We start from the raw sequence: 22,452 nt of genomic DNA, 5'->3' as shown, positions 1-22,452 counted from the left end.
ATGCTCTTTAAGAGCATGCATCTATCAGCACCGCAGGCCTTTAAAAGACATCATGAACCAAAGGAGCATAGAGCAGAACTGTAGTTATCATTAACAGAGACTGTGTTCCCATGACCTCACACACCTCACAACAAACTGAGTTCACGAAGGGTTAAGCGGATGGGACATAAATGAAATGTTTCCTGCATGACTAAAAAAATAAAACAAGACATTTTTTTTTTCAAATGCATTGCATGTGCCTGAAAAAATATTAAGTAATTTAAGTGAATTTGATTAATTTAGAATTGATTGAACTTTAATAAAATATAAGTAAAATATGTAACATCTTGTATGTTTTATGAAAATAAAAGGAGAAAAAAATAAATTATATGAAATATATATTTTTCATAAATTATAAATAAAATTTATAAAATTATGATAAAATGATTTTCTTTATAAATATTAAAAACAAGACATGAGAACAGTGTATTTATTAATCATTTAATTATCTATATCTATCTATCTATCTATCTATCTATCTATCTATCTATCTATCTATCTATCTATCTATCTATCTGATGAATGACTGAATTAATGAATAATAAACTGATGTCTGATGAATGAATGAGTGAGTGAATTAATGAAGGTATGAACCTGAAAACACATGAAACCCTTGCTGATTATCCCATGAATTTTTCCTCTGGAATAAACTTGGACTCTCTGCGGCTCTTAAATTGCATTTTCGACACTTTTCTTCACTTTTAATTGCGGTTGGCATCATTTACTGCAGGAATGTTTGCACAGCAGAGAAATACAGCGCACCAGACACTTTCTGGGAAAACCATGCAAGCGTCTCGTCTCGTCTGTTAATGTTTTTATCATTTGGAAGATGATGGGATTTTTTGCCTTCTCTTTCAGTCTGTGCAAGAAAGTTCATTAGTTTGGAAGTTTGTTGAAGGTGTTGACATCTGTGTCTCACAAATGTTTATCTTATGATTAGTAAAAAACAAAAATATGAATATCTTTTCCCGAGTCTGTAACACACAGACTCGGGAACAGCAGGTATATAGTCAAGCAGGAAGTAATGCAGGTGAGTATATCCGTAACAGGCATTGATTATGGTAGCGATGGCTGGAATTGATACTGGTTTTCTCTTTACAGACAGTGTCCAGGATGGATGAGTTGTTGCACACACCTCGGGAGAGACCTAGGAGAGGAGGACTTGGGAGTAATCGCTGGAGGCACACAGGAGTCCAGCAGTTTTGTGTTAACAAAGAGGTATAGGCAGAGAGGTAAGTTAGAGGAGTCAATGCAAAAGGGTTCTTTCTTGTCATTATAGTACCTTTTTAGCATAAAAGGTTCTTTGGAGCTGAGGAAAGAACCCTATGGTTCTATATAGAACTCCAATGAACCCATTTTTTTCTAAGAGTGTGTTGTCATAACGTAACATAACAACAGCTGTGTTCAAAGAGTTCTCGTGTGTTCTGATTGGTGGATGATGATGAGTGGATAAAGACTAGAGCAATCAAATAGTAGGAGACTGATCTGCTCACCTGTTTATGTTCGTGGATGTTTCTACGTGGAAAGCAGTTCGGAATGGAAATATTGATATTTTATTTGTTAACAGCATACTTTTTGTACCTTAATTTCAGTAAATGTTATGAAATTAGAGAACTAAGACAATAGTAGCGCTGGCGGTGTCATTTGATTTGAATGGGAACTTCGGATTGTGAATCATTTGAGTCAGTTCAGGAGTTCAGAGCAGTTCAGGAGTTCAGAGCATGAATCATTTGAGTCAGTTTGTGAGTTCAAAGTGGGTTCGCGAATCATTTGAGTCAGTTTGGGGATCGCGAATCATTTGAGTCAGTTTGGAAGTTCGGAGCGGGATCGCGAATCATTTAAGTCAGTTTGAGGATCGCGAATCATTTGAGTCCGTTTGTGAGTTTTGAGTGGGATCGCGAATCATTTGAGTCAGTTTGGGGATGGCGAATCATTTGAGTCATTTCGGGGATCGTGAATCATTTGAGTCATTTCGGGGATCGCGAATCATTTGTGTCAGTTTGGGGATCGCGAATCATTTGAGTCATTTCGGGGATCGCGAATCATTTGTGTCAGTTTGGGGATCGCGAATCATTTGTGTCAGTTTGGGGATCGCGAATCATTTGAGTCATTTCGGGGATCGCGAATCATTTGTGTCAGTTTGGGGATCGCGAATCATTTGAGTCATTTTGGGAGTTCGGAGTGGGATCGCGAATCATTTGTGTCAGTTTGGGGATCGCGAATCATTTGAGTCATTTCGGGAGTTCGTAGCGGGATCGCGAATCATTTGAGTCAGTTTGGGGATCGCGAATCATTTGAGTCATTTCGGGGATCGCGAATCATTTGAGTCATTTCGGGGATCGCGAATCATTTGTGTCAGTTTGGGGATCGCGAATCATTTGAGTCATTTCGGGGATCGCGAATCATTTGTGTCAGTTTGGGGATCGCGAATCATTTGTGTCAGTTTGGGGATCGCGAATCATTTGAGTCATTTCGGGGATCGCGAATCATTTGTGTCAGTTTGGGGATCGCGAATCATTTGAGTCATTTTGGGAGTTCGGAGTGGGATCGCGAATCATTTGTGTCAGTTTGGGGATCGCGAATCATTTGAGTCATTTCGGGAGTTCGGAGCGGGATCGCGAATCATTCGTGTCAGTTTTGGGATCACAAATCATTTGTGTCAGTTTGGGGATCACGAATCATTTGTGTCAGTTTGGGGATTCAAATCATTTTAGTCATTTCGGGAGTTCGGAGGGTGTTTGCGAATCATTTGAGTCAGTTCTGGAGTTCAAAGCGGGTTAGTAACTTGTAACAGGAAGATTTCCGCTGTGCAGCTATGAGATCGCACAATGGTGAAGACTGAGGTGTGTGCTGGTGATTAATACTCGAGTGAGGGAGTGCACTGTGGGTGCACAATTTACAAAATTTGCATGATTGTATTTTATAAAAAAAGGATGGAACATTTTATATTAGGGGAAAAATATATATATATATATATATATATATATATATATATGTGTGTGTGTGTGTGTGTGTATTGTGATGTTTTGCATGTGTTTTTAGTTTAAGTTTAACTTGTAGACTTCTGTACTTTCACATATACAGTACTGCATTTTATTTAAATAAAATAATAGCATTTTTTATTTTCCAGTGTTAACATTTTATTTTTTATTAGAATATAATAAGAATTAAATGCTGTAAATACTATAGTTATCTAGTTAACAATTTTTGGACCTGAAAAACGTTGCATAGTTTGGAAAATTTATATTTTTGACATCTGTACTAGTTTATCTGATGATTAGTACTATTTTTTTATATTCTGTTTACTTTTATTTTATTCAAACATTAAATTAATTTATTTAAATTTTTTATTTTATTTGACTAAAAATAAAATCAATTACATTTTTAATAACAATTTGTATTTTTTATTTTATTATATATATATATATATATATATATATATATATATATATATATATATATATATATATATATATATATATATATATATATTTATAATATTTCATATATTCATATTCATCTTGATCTTCTCCCGGAGGAGACGCTGTGAGGGGCAATGAAGCGCTGCTGTTCAGTGTCATGCCAGATCGAGCGTCTGACCGTCCCGGACGCAGGGTCAGAGGTCATCGGAGGTCTCTGGCGGTGTGGTGTTTTACAGCGTGGGTGTCCGACTGTCTGGTCTGCTGTTTGTTTGGTCAGGACGTCCCGTCAGTGTGTGGTCTGAGAGAAAACTAGAGCTTCAGAGCTTTATAAAGATGCTCGTGCTCATCCCGGTGAAGCACAGCAAGCCAGAACTAGAAAATCACATATGAAGTAATAATCAAAAATCATATTTTTTAATTAACGACAAAATATCTATAAGAGAAACTGTTTGCATATCTTTTTTCTCTCCTCCACATCTGTCCTGGCTAAAACACAAAAATGCTGCATACAAATATTAAAATACAGATACAATTATATGTAACATAGCAGCTGATAAATCCATATATATATGGTTGTGAATGAAAAGAGCTTTTTATAATATATTTATGTTAATTTATTTCACTTTAATGGCATAGAAAAGGACCTATACATAATTTAGAAACAGAATTATTAATAATATAAATTTATTAATTTAATTAAAATATGTAAGTATATGTGTAAATAATTTTGTGTATTATATTTCTACTAATAAATTGCAATATATTATTTCAATTAATTTATATATATATTTATATTTATATATCTTTTTTATTTAAAGCATGTGAACCTTGAATGAATTCTAACCGGAATATAGAGCTTAATTTCACTCTTCGTTACTAAATGTCCCGAGTGCAGCTGAAGCCACCTTCCTCTCATTCATTTCCAGCTGAGTTTAAGTCTAGGCCTTTTACATATATGATGAAAATCATGTGCCTCGTATTTCTTTGGGCCCACTATAGCTCTGGCCCCTCAGCGGATGGCAGTCATTGGTTTGACATCGATCTGTTTATTATCAGGATCACAGAGAGATTTCAGCAGTCATTCACAGCTGTGACTTCGGCTCAGTATTTCACTGTATGATCTGCCACATTCTCCACAAACTTCATTCCCAAAAGCCGTGGAAAGTTTGAGTTCCTCAACGAGTGAGTCAAGCTCCAGAAGAACAAGCTCGGGACGCTGTTGAAGTGGCCTGTCGTGAGCTGTTAGTGGCGTTAGGTTTTGATGGGACGAGGCTTTATTGGCAGCAGGAATGTGGAGTTAACACAGAGCATATGTGGCGTGCCATAATTACCCATCAGCCCCTGCGCTGGACAGGCTTCAGTGGCTGTGAATGAGGGACAGGACAGGTACAGTACAGATGAATAGCAGCTCACACGTCTGTCCATGTGCTTCCAGGAGCAGCGGAGCGAGACTCGAACTGAATGGCTTCACTGGGGTTTTTTAGTGGTTTGTAGCTGATGATGAAGTAGTTAATGGTGCGTCAGGTTCATGTTCAGAGTCACTGTGAGTCAATCCTCCTGAAGAGCATTGATGTGTTTGTTTGAGGTGCTCCACATGTCAATCATCTGACTCAGCCAATCATATGAGTTTGGGGCGGGACTCTCCATCTGACTGACCAATAGTGTTCACACAATTTGAACAGATGTTTTATGTTTTTCTTGATTGCATTCTCTTTACTCTGTGTTTTGTGAGGTCTTGGTTTGTGGCTCTCACGAAACGTGTCCAGGTCATATTTCACCCCAAAATCAAAAGAAAGAAATATTGAATTGTATTTTGCATGAAGAAGATGAAGCCTTTTGTTTGTGACATTTGCATTTTTAGAACAGTTAAGCACATTTACCCCCGAATTTTCAATACTGTAATACAACAAAAAAGATCTCATTCATTGCTATAAATAAAATACTTTATTTCAACTTGTAGAGTATTTAATGAAAACAATTCCCTAGGTCAAAAACTCTTTATGGATCTAAGATAATGACCTTTCTTTTTTGAATGAATGTATGCAAATATTTTATACTTTATCTATTTATTTTTTATTTTTTTATATATAATATTTATTTATTAGTTCATTTTTAAGTAATTTTCTTCATTAAAGTAAATAGATTTTTATGTTTAAATTATGTACATTTATAAAGAATTATTCTACATATTTTCTAAATGCAATATTTATTTTTTCTTCATGCATGCAGACTATATTTTTAATGCAGAAAATAACTAATCATAAGTGTATTAATTTTCTTTTAGTTGTCATATATATAACATATATAACATTACATAAATATGTAATATTTATTTATCTGTATATTATTTATTTTTATATTTAAATTATTATATAAATGCATACAATGTATATATTTTCTCAATGCACTATTTATTTTTCTTCATGTAAACTATTTTCATGCAAAAAATTATATGCATCTTAATTTTCTTCATACAATATCTATTTAATTGTTTATTTATTTATATATTTGTGCATTTATTTAATATATTCATATCATATTTAAATTATTATATAAATGCATACAGTTTATACAATTACTCTATGCTGTATTTAGTTTTTTCTTTATGCAAACTATATCTAATTGCAAAATAATAATAATAGCAATGTAATATTTATTTATGCAAAATGTTTTGAGGTGAAATGTGATTTTTGTTATGCTATCGTGTTCTCCACTGACACATCCAAGTCTAGTGTTTATAGAAAAGCATCGTCCAAACCTTCTTTATCTTGTCCCTCAAGTCAATTAATGGACAACTGGAATAAGAAAATGATCTAATTACCCAAAGGAGGTGTATTGAAACACAGAGTCATGAAATGCATCTCAGCATACAGTATAATGTTTGAGTCTTGTACCCTTAGTGTTCCTCCACAGCCCGAAAACCTGTGATTTATTACTGCTTCTGCTGTCAGACTAAATATTTACCCAGCATTCCCCAGCAGCTTACAATAACAGCCCATTCCTCGAGGATCCAGCGCACAATCAGTGACCTGTCTTCACCAAAAAAATCACAAACCAACTTGTGGAAGCCGGTTAAAGCAGCACGACTGTCTGACGTCTAGAACAGTTTCAGCCAGACCTTGATCTCCCGTGTGGAGATATTGGGACGGACAGACGGATTGATCCTCTGGGTTTGGTCATTGATTACGGGGTCGTGACCTCTCATCAGTCGGACTCGTGTCTTGTGTTCTTCAAAGCCGTGAGGTCGTGTCTTATCATCTGCGTGATGTTCAGAACAGATCAGATCCATCTCTAGCAACGTCAGCTCTTATTGCCATATAATAATCGACATATTGTAATGCATCTTTTCATATATGATATTCTTTTATATTATAATATATGTGCATTACATTTCTTAAAAATATTATATTAAGTTATAAATAAATAAAAATGAACAGTTATATTATAAAAATGGTATTATATCCATTATATTAACGATTCATGGTTAAAATTTTTATGGAAATACAACATATTGTAATGCCTTATATCTTTCTATTTATAATTGTATCCTCGATTTATTAATATATTATATAATTATGTATTATACTACTTTTTGCATATTGTATTATGTTATAGTACTAACATATTTATGGTTAAAAATTCTAAAGTGTTAAATTAATTAAAACAAAATAATACAGCACAAGAAACTTATTTTTATATTTTATTTAACAAATAATGCATTGTTTCAATGTTTCATGTGCTGTTTAATATGTTATGTGATATAATAATTTGTGTAATATACAGTACAATACATGATTTATATATATATATATATATATATATATATATATATATATATATATATATATATATATATATATATATATATATATATATATATATATATATATGATTACAATGCAGTTAGGATTGAAAGGATTGAATGCATTACAGTATGTACAATTATTTATATCTTTGAAATTATTTAGTGTTTGATAACTTATTGTATTTTTCCTGCTTGCTGAAAGGCACAGGTTGCTAAATATTACATTTATTTTAATGTGTTTATGTGAATATTTGTTTTAAGTTAAAGTCTAATAAATGTTAAAATAAATAGCTCTCAATTTTACCGTAATGTTGAATGGCTAGTCGATGGTTAAATATTAGGAATAAAATAAAAAATAGTATTTGTATCAGTAATATTCACCTTCAGTCATAAGGATGCCATTTAAACACATATTTAAAATATACTGTCTTTATATATTTTTTTAGATGCAATGTGAAATGATTGCAATAATTAAAAACTTTATTTTTATGTGGGATTTATAGCATAAATAACACTTTATTGACATTCAGACAGTTTAATCAGAGAAATCAATCTCAGAAAAGCGATTAAAGCGCAGGCTGATGTAAGCCGCTCTGAAGGGAAGCACATATATTATAATATTATATTATATTATCCATCGCTCGTGAGCTGATTGTTTTCCTCCAGCTGCTGAGACCTCGGGTTTCATTTTCAAAAGCACATCTGGGTGAGTTTGTTCACACTTGAACGTTTTAGCTCAGACGCTGCGGGAAAAATGGGAGACGTTTCTGTTTCAGCGTCGTGTTTGGACCTCGCTTGAGTCTCATGGAGAAGATGATGTCAAAATGAAGCTTTGGCATTCATTTAGAAGCAAGTTTTTAACACTTTACATTAATATAATGCATTACATAAAACGAACATGCAATGAGCAGTGATATTTTTTCCAGCATTTGTTATTTGTTCATTTTTACAGCAATTTACCGTAATTTATGTGTTATGATATTGCACTAGCAATGACAAGGCCATTCAATCAGTCAATCAATGTTTATTTACAGAGCACATTTGAACACAACTGAGGATGACCAAAGTGTTTTACAAAGACTAAAAGAAAAGGATAAAAAACGATATATGCAGAGAAACAAAATAAGCAATAAGCCATCAACAGAATACAACAAGAAACCCAAGATAACATACTAAAGGGTATTAAAGGACAAGGTTATTAAGTAATATTAGATGTTGCGACAGTTGCAAAGTACAGAAATATATAGTATAGCAAGTTACAATAATTAAGCTGGAATAGATAGCAAAAGGGCTTAACTTTATTGAAAGGGCGAAGGAAATTTGTTTAGGAAATCTAAAAGTGGCTGAAGAGAGTATTTATTTCTGCACTGTAAGGGAAGATAGAGCTGGGTATCATCAGCATAAAGATGAAAAGAGACACCTTGTTTTTCAAAAATAGAGGCCATGGGGTGCAAATACAGGGAAAACTGCACAGGCCCAAGGACGGATCCTTGAGGAACACCACAACCGAAATAAATGTTAGTAGATAATAGGTAAGGTAATGCCCCAATCAAATGGTAACAAATAAGAGTAAACGACTGTAAAGCAGTACCACAAAGTCCCACACATAACTCCAAGCGTGACGGAAGAATCCTGTGGTCAACTAAGTCAAATTTAAGACATCTAAGATCAAAGGGTTTCCCTGAATCTGTTGTGAGAAATGTGTTTTTTAAGACTCTTAAAGAGACAGTAAGATGAAAATTCTAAGCTTCCTATCACTGTTTATAAGTCCTGTACAATAGGTTTAAATCCATCCAAGATTGAAAAACATTGTCATTTTGTCATAATATAATTTTAAAATTACCTCAATTCTCAGAGATCCCTAAACGGTTCGCACGAAGCTGTTCAAAAGATTCCGTTTCCTTAAACCCCACCTTTCAGTAGCATACTGTGTTCTGATTGGTCAACTAACATGCAAACAGTTTGGATTGGTTGTTCGCACACAACTTCACGGTAAACTATGCGTTAGCATCTGTTTGGGGTGAATTATGTCTTATTCCTCTCACCGCGAAGCAAACAGTTAAATAAAAAACTTGAACAGTCTCGCTGCTTTTTCTTCTGTATGTGCGTATTCAAGCCACGCGCTTCAGTTTGAATCTGAATAGTGCGTTCAGCGCGGGGGCGCGTTCATTAGATATAACGATGGGAGACGTGAAAAACAGACATCGCATTGTTTTCATATGGATAACTTTATCGCAGAATATCTGTTAGCAGCACTTGTTTAGTTTTAAAGTAGACATGTCAAGCTTTCTATAGATATCTCTCTCATGTCTCTTCGATGAGTATTCACAGAGTTACACTTCATTTTAATGACGTGTTTGTACATGACGATCAGCGCAGACAGGCTGCAGACAGCACACATACTGATAAGACGCTCAGGAGAAAACAACACATAACTTCATAATCATACTTCGCGTTGTGATTCAAAGATACTCGTTGTTCTAAATAAAGTTGGTAATGAACAATCTTTTATGGCCGAACGCTTTGAAAATCCCTCCTTGTACTCACAGAGATTAGAAAAGCAGTCATCAGTGAAATGTTGTGAACACAACAAAAGGGATTTGTTGTACTGCTCTGGTATTGTTGTAAAACTGAATTTTAGCCATTTGTTCTTCTGATCTTCATTCTTTGGCAGTGAAAATAAAACAAACTTGCCTTTAAAATTAAAAACACACTGTCTCCTCGACATGATGCTCTCGCACCAACCAGAGCGTCTGTGGGGGGGGGCAGGTCAGAGGTCAGTTTCTCTCAAGACGGTAGGCGGAGATTATTGTGCAAAGTGTCCCTAGTGACGTACATAGAGATGGGCGAAAGATTTGAAATCTATAACGACTCGTTTCAGCGATTCAGAGTCGACTCCTTACTTTAGAAGCCAATATAAATCATGTACTTTTTGGTTTAATTATTTGCACATTGTTTACACTGATGGACAGCTACATCATACACTGTAATACAGGTAATTTTTGATTTCCCATCTGTGTGGCTCTTTAAGAGCAGATTCAGTGCTACAGTATGTAAAGCTTTAAAGCCTGATAAAAAAAGAAAGATTGTAAATGAGCCAGTATAAACTTTGCGATAAAAGGAAGATTTAAAAAGGCCGAAAGTTGGAAATAGACGTAGGATTGAGGTAATTTTTTTTTTTTTAAGATACTGTATTACAGTAGCTGCATCCATAATTTGTTTGAGGAATCCACAGTTTTCTCATAGGAGCACAAGTTTCAACTTTCACAAAGAGAAACAGAAGGCTCAGGGAATAGTTGAACAGGAGGATTTAGTACAGGGTCAATGCTGGAAAAAGGGTTGTTTTTAGAGGCAGATTTTTTAGTGATCAGATCAGAAAAGTATTTGCACTTAGCAGCCTAGTCAGATAATTTCTCATAATCACATATGAAACCTGCCGTTAATCCTTTTTCCACTTGTGCTCAGCACTTCTGCAAGATTGTCTGAAAGAGCGCGTTGTTTCATTATGACAGAGAACTGGCAACGACTTCTGATTTCTAAGCTTTAAATAGAGCAATGCTGTTCAGAACAGAGGCACGAGTAAGAAGCTGTCTCGTCTTCTGTTCCTTCTTTAATGATGGCAGTGTAAAGGAGAAGAATTAATTAATTAATTAATTATTGTGAGCTGAAACTTCACAGACACATTCTGGGGACACATGAAAATTGTATTGTATCTTGTAAAAAAAAAAAAAAAGGGGCATAATAGGTGAAATAAAATGAAATAAACGGATAAAATAAAATAAATAATAAATAATACATTTGAAATAAATTAAAATTAAGTAAAATAAAAATAAATAAACCATAATTTAATCAAATAAAAATAAATGTAAATAATGTTTTGTATTTTTCTTATTTAAAAAAAAATATTATTAGTTTCTTTAAATATTTAAATACTTCTGTTCAGCTTTAAATGTAAAAGAAAATAAAATAATAAAACAAATAAATAAATAAATAAATAAATGTAATAATCAAATAAAGTAAGTGAAAATCATAAAATAATCATATAAACAAAAACAATATTTATACTTCAACTTAATCTTATCTTTATTTAGTTAACAAGGCAACAGTTCAAATTCTATATATTTTAAATTAACATTTTATTTTAGAATAATGTTTTTTTGTTTGTTTTAGGTAACAATAACAACACTTATAACAGCACGTTAATTTATACAATATGAAATGTTAAATAAATCTGTATAAGTGCATGTAGAAACTAATTCTAAATGACTAAACTTAACCTTATGGCACCAGACAAGCTGATACCACGAAAGCAGAATATTAAGTTAAATAAAAATATTAAATATCTAGTTTACTTGTTTAATTCAGACACATTCTGATCATCTCCTGGAGATCTGAGTCCAGTGACCCAGACTAGTTCTCGTGGTATTAACTTGTGTCTTGTAAACATGGTCTGGTTTGGATTATATGTGGGTGAATGTAAAGATGGCAGGTGGATTTGAACTCTGCTTCCCCTCACATTTGGCTTCAGTTAGACGTGTTCTCCGTCCTCCGGTGAAATCTCAGCGTGTGATGCTGGTGATGACAGGCCACGGATGATGGACGTCTCTGGAAGCTCTGGCCGGTAATCAGGGCTCACGGCAGGACGGAAACCCGAGCTGAACGACCCAGAATACGACTTGTCAACAATAATCAGGCGGTTTGGTGTGTGTCCCTCCAGAAGGAGATCCCTCATGCGTGGATCTGGTGGGAGACGGGACTCGTCCCATCATAAACAGAAACCCGAGAAGGTGTCGGGACGGGTGTCTGATTTCATGTGAGCTCGCATCCCTAATAGTTGGTGTTTAACATAGTTTTCTGATCTGATGTGAATAGATTTAATTATGAATTTTTAGGTTGAAGGTATGTGTATTTGTGTTGTCCTTGTGTTAATGAACTCTGAGATCACGGAGGCTTTAATGACGCCATTCTCAACATGTTTGACTCATTTTAATTCAATTTATTATTATTAATACATTAATACATTTAAATAGGCCTATTAAGATATTTTATGAATTAATTTTGTGGCTCATGAAGAACAGTATGTTCCTTTAGGGACAAAAAAAATACATTTATTACATTTTTTGACTTTATTAACACAAACTGAACGATATATTAAATTAATCAACCAGGATTAGTTTTGTTTTTCTCTTTTTCATTTTTCTTTCTTTTTTTTGTTTTTTTGGAAAAACTAAAATTGTTGAGAGAAAAAAATAATGTGATGTAATATTTTTTTTTACATTACATTTTAAGCATTTTAATTCAGTTTGATTGTTATAATGCATAAAAATTTATTTAATACATAATTATATTTAATGAATAATCATATAATAATTTAATTAAATTAATTAGGGGCTCTGGTCCCCTGTTTTTTTTTTCTTTAGTAAAAAATTTAATTAAATTTAAAAAATGAAAATGTAATTTAAAAAATATATAGTTTCGCTTACATTTTAATAAATTTAATTCAGTTAGATTATTTTACGTAAAAACATTTTTTTCCATTACATTTATTAGCGTATTAATTCAGTTTGATTATTTTAATGCATAAAAATTTATTTAAGACATCATTTTATTTAATAAATAATAACTTTATATAATAATTAAATAGAATTAAATAGAATTTCACTTAACCTGCAAAATGTGGTGGGCTCCGGTCCCCTGGTTAAAAACCACTGCTCTAATATAATTTTGTTTTTTAATTATGAAAGCATCTCTACCATGTTTTCTCCTCCGTCTCTCACTTTTTGGCTGTTCATCTGTTGCTTTTGCCCCCTTGTGTCGTTTCCTTCCGTCCTCGGGTCGTGTTTTTGCTCTTTTCGGCGCTCCATCCATAAACTGGCTTCGGTTTCCATCACTCTTCATTTATTTTAATTGAGTTGTGACGACTCCAGTGAAAACTTCTCACGGTGGGTTTGTTTTTGTAAGTCACTTTCTGTGAAGACCGAAAGCGTGAAGTTTTGGCTACAAAAACCAAAAAAATTTCCACGGGAAAAAGTTCACAAATAATACATTTAATTATATTTTTCTGCAAAATAGCCACATTATTTGGGAATCATTCATTTAGCACAAACTTGTTGAAGAAATACATATATATATTAATCTCATTGAGTTTTTATTCGGGTTAAATAAAGGAATAAATTAGTTTTTGATCACATTGCTATAAACACTAATTAAACATAATTATTTAAACACAATAATCATTATTAATTAAGGTGCTAGACGTTTTGTCCTGGTTCCATTTATTTTATTTTTATTTATTTATTTATTTATTTTTTATTTTATTTAAAATTGTATTTATTTTTGCTCTGCTCTATATTAAACATATTTATATTTAGTTAAGTATAAATATTTTTTTAGTTTTTATTTTTATTATTCAAAATATAAATATATAAATATATTTTCTTATAGTATTGTATTTATTTATTTTCTGGTCTGCATTATATACATAAACATATATATATATATAAACAAAACAAACACTTATAAAATGTCACATCAAAATTACTAACTCTTTATCTTAAGAGAATATAAAATCTAATTATATCACTTATATCACTCACTAGAGTGTAACTCATAGCTCATAGGGGTAAATGTAAAACAAATACACCAAATTATATTTAAATAAAAAATTATAGACATTCATTGTGATTCCCCCCATTGAGAGCCAGTTTGTGTTTGTTTATTGTTTTTTTTTTTACATATTTTTTATTAATGTGTTTATTTATACTTTCATTTAATTTTATTTCACCAGTTTATATAATTTTCATTTTATTTATTTATTGCACTATATTGATTTTAATAATGAATCTTTTTATTTCAATTTAATTTTAATTCATAAATTATTTCACCTTTTTGTGTCTATTTATTTTTCATTTATAACATTTTTATTTCTATTTAATGTTTTTATTTATTCAAGTTTGTTTATAATTATGATATTTTTTTATGTAATCAGAATTCCATTTATTTGTATTTATTATATTTCTATTTTGTTTTAGTTGTTTGCTTGCTTATTTTTATTTATGCTTTTTCTTTCTTTTTAATGTTTATACATTTTTTATTCAATTTATAATTTCGATGTATTTATTTACATTTTTTTTTCATTTATGATTTTTATCTGTTTATTTGATTTATTTATTCAATAATTTATTTTCATTTATTTTCTTTCTATTTTAATTTTTTTAATTAAATTTTTTTTAATTTAATTTAATTTAATTTAATTTAATTTAATTTTATTTTATTTTATTTTATTTTATTTTTTAAAGTCTCAACCCACCACAGAAACAAATGCATTGATATGTATTAGTGTGTCTCTTTATCCTCCAGACCTCAGAGAAATCACTCAGATCTCATCACACTCTCTTGTGTAGTGAGCTGTTGAGAGTAAAGACTCTCTGGTCCAGCAATTAAACAGACCGGAGGGTACAAGAGGGTCTCGCTTCTCAAGAATTGGTGAAAGTGACCCGCTGGTTTGTCTGTGTTTGGCTTTGAAAGTGTTCTGGCTTATATATTCGTTCTCAGTCCTTGTGTTGATGTTGAATGTGAGAAACAGGGGTGAAGGATGAATACCGTATGGCCTGCTCCGGGCGATGTTTCCAAGAATGAAGCGGTTTTCAGACTGGAGCGTGATGTTGTTTTTCTCTGGTTTTGCAGATGGAAAGCGTATGGGCCGCAGACGGTGGCTATGAAAGCTCTTCATGGTAGTTTTAATGCCTTCTGCTCATCCAGACGTGTTGAAAGGTCCTCCTCGTCTCTTTAATGTGAGGTTTGTGTAGTTTCAGGTCTGCTGCTGCTGAACGTGACGCGGATCTGACACACATCGTAGTTTCTCAGAGTGGAGGAGTGACTCAGTGCTGCTTCAGGACAGTTCAGAGACACGCTCTCACATCTGACTCATGACACGTACTGTACTTACACGCATGAACAGCTTCAGAGCAGCTTTAATCGCCTTCTTGGCAACTTTAAGATTTAACTGACCACAAAGCCCTGATATACTGTGTGTGTGTGTGTGTGTGTGTTATGAGTGTGTGTGTGTGTGTGTGTGTGTGTCTATGAGTGTGTTTGTGTGTGTCTATGAGTGTGTGTGTGTGTGTGTCTGTGTGTGTGTGTGTGTGTGTGTGTGTCTATGTGTGTGTGGTGTGTGTGTCCATGAGTGTGTGTGTGTGTGTGTGTGTGTCTATGAGTGTGTGTGTGTGTGTGTGTGTGTGTGTGTGTGTGCGTGTGTGTGTCTATGAGTGTGTGTGTGTGTGTGTGTGTGTCTGTGTGTGTGTGTGTGCGTGTGTGTGTCTATAAGTGTGTGTGTGTGTGTGTGTGTGTCTATGAGTGTGTGTGTGTGTGTCTATGAGTGTGTGTGTGTGTGTGTGTGTGTCTGTGTGTGTGTGTGTGTGTGTGTCTATGTGTGTGTGGTGTGTGTGTCCATGAGTGTGTGTGTGTGTGTGTGTGTGTCTATGAGTGTGTGTGTGTGTGTGTGTGTGTGTGTGTGTGTGCGTGTGTGTGTCTATGAGTGTGTGTGTGTGTGTGTGTGTGTGTCTGTGTGTGTGTGTGTGTCCATGAGTGTGTGTCTATGAGTGTGTGTGTGTGTGTGTGTGTGTGTGTGTCTGTGTGTGTATATGTCTATGATTGTGTGTGTGTGTGTCTGTGTGTGTCTATGTCTATGAGTGTGTGTGTGTGTGTGTGTGTGTCTATGAGTGTGTGTGTGTGTGTGTGTCTATGAGTGTGTGTGTGTGTGTGTGTGTGTGTCTATGAGTGTGTGTGTGTGTCCATGAGTGTGTGTGTCTATGAGTGTGTGTGTGTGTGTGTGTGTGTGTAGATATAAGATAGAAGGTTAGTATGTTTACAAATAATGTTTATTAAAAATGACATGAAATAAACAAATAAAATATAAATAGTAAATGATAGTGAATAAGTAAAATAAAAATGTTTATTATTTTAATATTTTATATATGAAATAAATACCCATATATATATATATATATATACATGCACACATTTTTAATTTTAATACATTTTATATATTATAAATATAGACAGATTTTTTAAAACATAAAGTTAGACAGATAGATGCCTTTTTCATAAAGTAAATTAATAAAATACAAATAGTATCTAATAGTGAATAAAAAATAAAATAAAATTTAAACTAAATAAAACTTTTTTTAAATTCCTAAATTAAAAACATATATAATATATACCTTTTTTTTTTAAATTGCAAAATTAAAAGATAAGCATAAGTATGTTTTACCTTTTATATATGATTTTTAATTTCCCAGCAAAATATGGTGAAGTGTAGTGTTAGTTTGATATGAAATTATTCAGACCATAATATATGATTTTATTCATACCGCCCACTGCTATTCTGCATTGCCCTTGACAGCTGAATTTGTGGGTTTTAAATGCTAAAGTATACTGAATATGTGTGAGTACGCTGGACGCCAGCACAAAGCAGACTTGTGTCCAGATAAAGCAGGTCTTGTGTGTTGTGTGGAAGTGACCCGAGTGTGTGTCAGACTTTGAAGAGCGTTAGTCAGCACGCGTGTGGAGATCCCCGAGTGTCACGTCACGCATGATGTTCTCTGATTCACACAGACAGACAATGACACTGATTCAGCTGCTTGCGCGTCTTCAGCAGCTTCGTCTTGACACCAGGCCTTTGATTCGGTTTGTTTTCAGGAGATGACTCTCTGAAGTCTTTGGATAAAAGTGTCTGCTAAATGATTAAATGATTAAATGTAAATGTGAAGACATGAGACATGTGCAACTTCAGGAACCTCTGGCTGCTGCTTCTCATGTAGATTAAAACTTTTACACTCTTAACACTTCTGAAAATAAAGTTAAGAAAATTAATTAATTAATCACACTGGACAACATGATCAGTCTGTAGCTAAACAATCTCAATGTCGTGTGTGTGTGTGTGTGTGTGTGTGTGTGTGTGTATATGCATTCTGTGGTGTGACATGCTTAATTTAAAATAAATTATTTATAATAATAATAAATAAAAATGTATTAATTAAGTGATAATAGTAACAATAATAATTAAATATTAAATTTTTCATACCTTATGTGAAAAAAACTGCATTTTTATTTATTTGCATGCAGCATATTCATTGTAATATAAATTATTTATTGTTATTAGTGAACAATAAATCCGACTTAATGACGAAGCAATAATAATAATAATAATATCAAACTACAGTAGTAATTGAATATTAATTTTATAATACCTATGCAAATAACTATAAGAGCTAATTATTTTATGAAAATTTATGAATTATTATTTTTTTTTTCTCAGTTTCAGGGTATTTTCAAATGAGAACAATAATACAATTAATGAAACAATAATAATGGAAACCAGTTAACATTAACGGGCCTGGAGATTATATTTAGACATATAATTTATTATTATTGTTTTATTAATTTTATATACAATTATTGTTATTTTATTATTGTACATCAATGTATTATGCTTTATTTTAATTGTAATATAAATATTATTATTTTAAATGAATATTGTATAATTACTAGTTTATCTGATAATTTATCTGCTATATATAAATATATCTATATATTTATTTTTTTTTGATTGTCAGATTAATTGTACATGTGGTGGAAGCGACAGTTATGTATATTTTACAGAACTGAGATGACACAATAATATGATTTTCTCTAGTAATGTAAACTCTGTCCAGGAAGACTGCAGTCTTAAATAGCTTAGTAAATGCGGTTGTGTCAGATTAATAGTGCAACTGCCGACAGGAAGCAAAGCTTTCTACATGTTCCTCCCTTCGGAAGCAAATGGAAGATTGTCTTCCTTCATCTATTTGCTGGAATGACACACGCGTGACCTCCACAAGCGTCCTGGCGCTTTTGAGAGCTGGATTGATCTGAAGTGAGTTAAGTGTCTCTGGGAGCTCTTTCTGAGGCACATCTGAGTCACGGCTCAAAGCTCCTGTGGCCGTCTGTGATCTCTGCTGTTGAGTGTGTTTCTTTCAGTCCCAGCACGTAAAGGCTAATGCTGTTCATCCCAGGTCACTTCATGTCTTAAACCTGACAGGATGGCATAAAGCAGATGTTTACATCCAACACACAGAACACATGCAGCACAGAAACCATAGAGCAGCAGCAGTGGCATTAATCTGAAGAACATAATTGTGAGATGCAAACATTTTCCATTCTCTTCTGCTACTTAAAAAAACACACTCTGCCAAAAAAGCCCCATCATTTGTGTCCGGCATCAGTAGAATCATATTAGCTGCGGTGGACGGCTCTTGTTTGCTGAAAATACCTTTGGCCCATCCGGAAGACTAAGTTATTTATAGCTAACCTGACAGAGGAGCTATTTACAATGTTTATCCAGCGCAAGACGGCTGAAGAATTTAAGTGCGGTCTTCATGAAGTGCTGCACCAGGCCGTCCTGTGACAGGAAGAGCTACCAATCATGCAAGTGTAAACATGGGCCATAACCCCATGGTGGGGTCGAACTCTGTGGTGGGACATAGGCACATCTCCAGGCTGGAAAGAGTAAATACTCCAGGGGTGGCTCTCGGCTTTGCTGACTTTTTCACAAGGTGCAAAAACCAGGTGAGATATGTGCGTCCTCCAGGACGTCTGCTGCTCCCCCTGCACTGGACATTTGGAATGTGTCTTGATGTCCAAAAACTAAAACAGATCAAGTGCTGCTTGAATTGAAGTGATGTAGTGTTTATTAAACTGTCTTTTAAGGTATCTTGGAGTGGTTTGCCTCTTCTCTAAAGAATAGGACATTTGCTGTGAATATAGGAAACTTTTTGCCCCATGTAGTACGTGGTGTTCCCCAGGGTTCGATTCTGGGACCACTGTTGTTTTCCCTATACATCCTTCCTTTAAATTATATCTTCTGGATGTACAGTATTTCTTACAACTATTACGCTGATTATTTTCAGTGACATTTTGGATGTGGCTTAATGTCCAAAAACATATATATATATATATATATATATATATATATATATATATATATATATATATATATATATATATATATATATATATATATATATACACACATATTTATATACAGAAATATAGAATACTGCTCAGATTAAAGTGATATAGTGTTTATTTAAATTTCTTTCTAAGGATAGGACATGTGCTGTGAATATAGGAAATGTTTTCCTCCAAACGGCATCTGTAGTATGTGGTGTTCCCCATGGGTCGATTTTGGAACTACTTTTGTTTTCCCTTTATATGCTTCCTTTGTACTGTATCTCATGGAAGTACAGTCTTTCATATTATTATTATTATTAATTATTTATTTTACTGTGTACTTTGAAAGCATCATTGTGTCTTCTGAGTGCCATGTTGGGCACGATTTCATGTAATGGAGAGGTCAGATATACACATGTGTGCAATCTAAACCCCATGATACAGTATCTGCAAGGTAATGGAGGGACTAAAGGAGATTACGTTTGTATTCAGCCAAAAAAAGCTCAACTGAAAGCACATTTCAGATCCATGGCCAAATCTTCCAGATCTTTTCTAAATAATCAATTACTGGACCACATGCCCATGGAGACAGATTAACCCCATACATCCCGTTAAGTCAATAAAGGCCGGCGAAACCCCTGCTATGGTCCGGAGGAGGGAGGGTCTAAAGCCGGATTCTAGGTCAGGGAGGCTTAACTCAGTCCGGCTGTGGATTCAGAAACGAGCCGGTGCTGAACAGCTGGAGGCTAAGCAGATTTCACCCAAATGCCTCCACAGGTCTGTCCTGATCGCATCACTGCATACACCACAAGATCTGTTTAGAAAGAGTTTCTTGAACGTAGTATGATTTATTATACTCCTCTTGTGCTGTTAACTCATCACAAGAGATCGTTTTTAAAATGCATTTGGGCTCCGGTACCTGCTGGATATACTAATTATTATTTAATTTTGTTTAAATGTTGTTGTTGTTGTTTTTTGTGGTTATTATATTCAATGCAGCATATGTGCATGACAGTGATGTTTGTTTTATTTTAATTTGTTTGTAGTATTTTTTATAAATTTTAATGCAGCATGTTTGCATGACAGTGGTGAAATATTTTCCTCTCATTTTGATACAAAACTTTATTTTGTTTTTTATTTTAATTATTTGTTTATTTATTTTTATGAGAGTCATGACATCCTTAAATTTTCACCTCATTTTTTCCAAACCTATATTTATTTTTTTATTTTTTATTTTTTTATAATTATATAATTTTTTTCTTATATTTTCTCTTTTCATTGCATGTTTGCATGACAGTGATTACCTTTAGTCTTTTCCTTTAAAGCTTCATTATTCACGTACTCTCAATTAATTCAAACCTATATTTATGTATTATTTTATTTTATAATAAAATATGTAACTTTTTTAATTAAATATTATTAATATTTTGTTACTGCAAATAAACATATTATCACTTTTATTTTAATTATCGATTTTATATTATTTATTTATATTTTTATATTTTTTATAATGTCTTACATAGAACTTATGCCAATAATAATTATTTTTCACTATGCAAATATATATTTTAAGTTGAATTTTATATTTTATATATAATACTACTACTACTACTGTTCTAAATTATTTTATAATCTATTAATCTGCTCTATTTATTTGCTCGTTTAGGTTAAACTTTCACCAGTCACAAGTTTGTAAGAATGTAATGGACTTTTCTGGTGTTTTTATGTCTTTAATGGTACTGTTTTTTTCCTTGTTTGCACATGGTCTCTATGAACTGTCTTAGTATAGAGATGCACTGCATGCAGACGTTCCTCTGCTGGCATTCAGGAGACTGTTCCTTCGTCTCTTCTCTCACGCAAACACATGCACACACAGCCCTGGCAGTGGCCCATTTGTCAAAGTGAGTCTTTGGGATCGTGGACTGCCAAATATAGTCAACTGGAGATGAGCCGGACAGAGAGAGAGAGATATCAGACGTCATCCGAGTGCAGACTGCATGTTCACTTCCTGTTCAAATAATGAGTTCTCACTCTGTTTCCTCTCCTCTTCTGTTGTTTCAGAGCGTGGTCCGCTGTCTTTGGCATCCCATGTTGAATCAGATCATGGTTGGGATGGAGAACGGTGTGGTCAAGAGTCAGAGGTGCTTTGCAGTCCATCTCAATCCCGCTTCACTCTCTTCCCTGTTTTTCCGCCCGTGTTTGTTCAGTAACGATCCGGACGGTTTTAATCAGATTGAACCGGCTGACTGAAATGACTCGTTCATGACTCCATTAGTGTCGACCGAGAGCAGAATCAATGCACAAAGTCACGTCCTGTTGTCAAGCGCACAATCAAGTGTTTGAGAGCTGGTCATAACTAGAATATGGATTTATATTCATACCTTTTAAATATGTTTAGTAACTTCTATGAGCTTTCCAGGTTTAGAAATCACTTTTTTTTTTTTACTTCCCTCATTTATCCAGGTTATCACTGATAATTCTATAAAGTAGATATAATTCCAACAATATTATTATGATTTTATTAGTTTTGAGGCATTTTCATGCATTTATTTATAAACTAGGAGTGATAATATGTTGAAATAATAATAATTAAGTTAATTAATTCAGCTTTCCATTAGTCCATTTTTTTTTTATTGGTTTGTTTTTTTTAACTTGTAAATAGCAGTTTTTACCTGATAAATATAAAAAGAATTTGGAAAAAGAATTTTCCCTGTTTCTGAATAAAACAAAAAATAAAATTTAATTTAATTTAATTTAATTTAATTTAATTTAATTTAATTTAATTTAATTTAATTTAATTTAATTTAATACATGTTTTTTGCATGTTTTTTTTAAATTAAAAATAAAACTAGGAGTGCTAATATAATTACGTAATTCATAATAATAATTCAGTTCTACAGTTCAGCTTTCCAGTTCATGATCATGAATAATTTTCATTATTATTATGATGATGATGATTATTATTATTATTAAGATTGTCATGATGTTTAATTTCTAGAAAACATTTTTAAACAACCTTCATATTTTCAGGGTTTCTAAGACTGTGAGAATTCAGGTCCTTAAATAAATAAAAAAAACACAATTGTTGAGGGATTTAATCAAATACGAAATATCATTGCAGTTCATATCTTGATTTGTAGTAGTTGTAGCTTATCTGAAAGCATCTTTGGTCTTATTTCTAATGCTTGTGTCCTG

General features: G+C 33.1%; 1 protein-coding gene across 2 annotated transcripts in view; it reads left to right on the top strand.

The window, feature by feature from the left end:
- The first annotated feature begins 1,149 nt into the window (after positions 1-1,149).
- The window catches only part of LOC113054746 (WD repeat-containing protein 70-like), a 25,356-nt gene continuing 4,053 nt past the window's right edge, over positions 1,150-22,452 (top strand). Inside the window, exons 1-2 of one of the 2 annotated variants that reach the window (XM_026220518.1) lie at positions 1,150-1,271; positions 21,319-21,398. In XM_026220518.1, the coding sequence (XP_026076303.1) occupies positions 1,157-1,271; positions 21,319-21,398 (195 nt within the window). In that variant the 5' untranslated portion in view covers positions 1,150-1,156. Of the gene's footprint in view, positions 1,272-19,441; positions 20,035-21,318; positions 21,399-22,452 lie in introns of those variants that run through there. The other variant, XM_026220519.1, reaches the window with a different exon arrangement.

The sequence above is a fragment of the Carassius auratus genome, chromosome 35 (genome assembly GCF_003368295.1).
Source record: "Carassius auratus strain Wakin chromosome 35, ASM336829v1, whole genome shotgun sequence".
Taxonomy (NCBI): Eukaryota; Metazoa; Chordata; class Actinopteri; order Cypriniformes; family Cyprinidae; genus Carassius; species Carassius auratus.
The sequence above is the reverse complement of the archived record's forward strand: the minus strand, read 5'-3'. Positions and strand labels throughout refer to the sequence as shown.